General features: G+C 39.9%; 1 protein-coding gene across 3 annotated transcripts in view; it reads left to right on the top strand.

The window, feature by feature from the left end:
* Positions 1 to 1,882, top strand: part of SPDYA (speedy/RINGO cell cycle regulator family member A) — a 40,763-nt gene that overhangs the window by 17,757 nt on the left and 21,124 nt on the right. For all 3 annotated transcript variants that reach the window (XM_011972573.1, XM_011972574.1, XM_011972575.1), the window contains one exon: positions 1,209 to 1,380. In XM_011972573.1, coding sequence (XP_011827963.1) covers positions 1,209 to 1,380 — 172 coding nt within the window. The remainder of the gene's footprint in view (positions 1 to 1,208; positions 1,381 to 1,882) is intronic.

Below are 1,882 nucleotides of genomic sequence, written 5' to 3'. Positions count from 1 at the left end.
TTCACAATCTCCCCCTGTCGCCCACGCTGGAGTGCAGTGTTTCTTTCTTTCTTTCACAATCTCCCCCTGTCGCCCACGCTGGAGTGCAGTGTTTCGATCTCAGTGGCTCACTGTAACCTCTGCCTTCCGGGTTCAAGTGATTCTCCTGCCTCAGCCTCCCAAATAGCTGGGATTACAGGCGCGGGCCACCACGCCCAGATAATTTTTGTATTTTTAGTAGAGATGGGGTTTTACTGTGTTGACCAGGTAGGTCTCCAACTCCTGGCCTCAAGCAATCCGCCCACCTTGGCCTCCCAAAGTTCTGAGATTACAGGCGTGAGCCACCATGCCCGGCCCTCATCCTGTGTTTATGATTTTTGTTTCTTTTTTCTCCGTGTATTTCATCTTGAATAGTTTCTATTGTGTCTTCAATTCACAGATGTTTTCTTTGTGGTATTTAATCTGCCATTAATCCCAATCAGTATATTTTTCATTGTAGACATTGTAGTTTTCATCTCTAGAAGTATATTTTCAATATGTCTACTTAATTTTTTGAACATACAGAATAGTTATAACTGTTTCAATGTCCTTATTTTTTATGTCAACCTTGTCAACCATGGGTATCAGTTTGGGGTTGATTTTGATTGATTATTCTCCTTATGATGAGTCATGTTTTCCTGCTTCTGTGCCTACCTGGTCCCCATCAAGTATTTAGCAGAATACTGAGTTTCATATGTGTATAAGAAAATTACCTGAATCTGGAGAAAGATGTTAAGAAAAGATTAGGAAGAATACTGCCTAACATTCACATAGGGCTGCAAATAGTGGCTGTTCCCACCAGCCAGGCTGAAAAGATTCATAATTCATGGATCTTTGAGAAGAGTATTCAGGAAGGTCTTGCTTCAGTAGTGAGGAATAACTAGCCCCAGACTGAACATTGTTCCAGATCCACCTAAAAAATCATAAAAGCAACATCTGAAAGAATCAAACTATTTCAAAGTAATTTTAACTGCATCCCAGAACAAAGCTCAAGATTTGTAGGAATAAGAAATACCTAGAACCCAACAAGGTAAAATTAACTGAATCTCTATTTTTGAACTGCATTTCTTTAAGTAACGTTAAACACCTTTCATGTGTTTATAAGCCACTTTTATGTCTTTTGGTGTGTGTGAACTACCTGTTTCTGTCCTTTACCCATTTCTTTTTTGGGTTGTGATCTTCTTTGTTAGGTATCTGGCTAACACAGTTGAAGAAGATGAAGAAGAAACCAAGTATGAAATTTTTCCATGGGCTTTAGGGAAAAACTGGAGAAAATTGTTCCCTAATTTCTTAAAGTTAAGGGACCAGCTCTGGGATAGAATTGACTATAGGGCTATTGTAAGCAGGCGATGTTGTGAGGAGGTAAGAATTTTTAAAAAACTTTACATATGTAATTTTTGTTTTCTGTTTGTCTAATTATCCTTGTTTTTTAAATGTGCTTCTAATGTTTTGGTATTCTGGGTTTTTTTTTTTTTTTTTTAATATGTAGAGTAGACCATTGATCATTGCCATGAATACAACTTGTGTATTACAATGTTGCTGTCTTGTTATCACCATAACTAAAAACTGTCATCCAGGCAAGCCGTGCTCACGGCTGTAGTCCCAGCACTTTGGGAGGCTGAGGCAGGTGGATCTCCTGAGGTCAGGAGTTTGAGACCAGCCTGGCCAATATGGTGAAACCCCATCTCTACTAAAAATACAAAAATTAGGCTGGGTGCAGTGGCTCATGCCTGTAATCTCAGCACTTTGGGAGGCCGAGGCGGGCAGATAACCTGGTCAGGAGATTGAGACCATCTTGACTAACATAGTGAAACCCCGTCTCTACTAAAAATGCAAAAAAATTAGCCGAGCGTGGTGGCGGACA

This window comes from Mandrillus leucophaeus, unplaced genomic scaffold (genome assembly GCF_000951045.1).
Source record: "Mandrillus leucophaeus isolate KB7577 unplaced genomic scaffold, Mleu.le_1.0 Scaffold13, whole genome shotgun sequence".
NCBI lineage: Eukaryota > Metazoa > Chordata > Mammalia > Primates > Cercopithecidae > Mandrillus > Mandrillus leucophaeus.
Note: the sequence above shows the minus strand (reverse complement) of the source record. Positions and strands in the feature narration are given on the sequence as shown.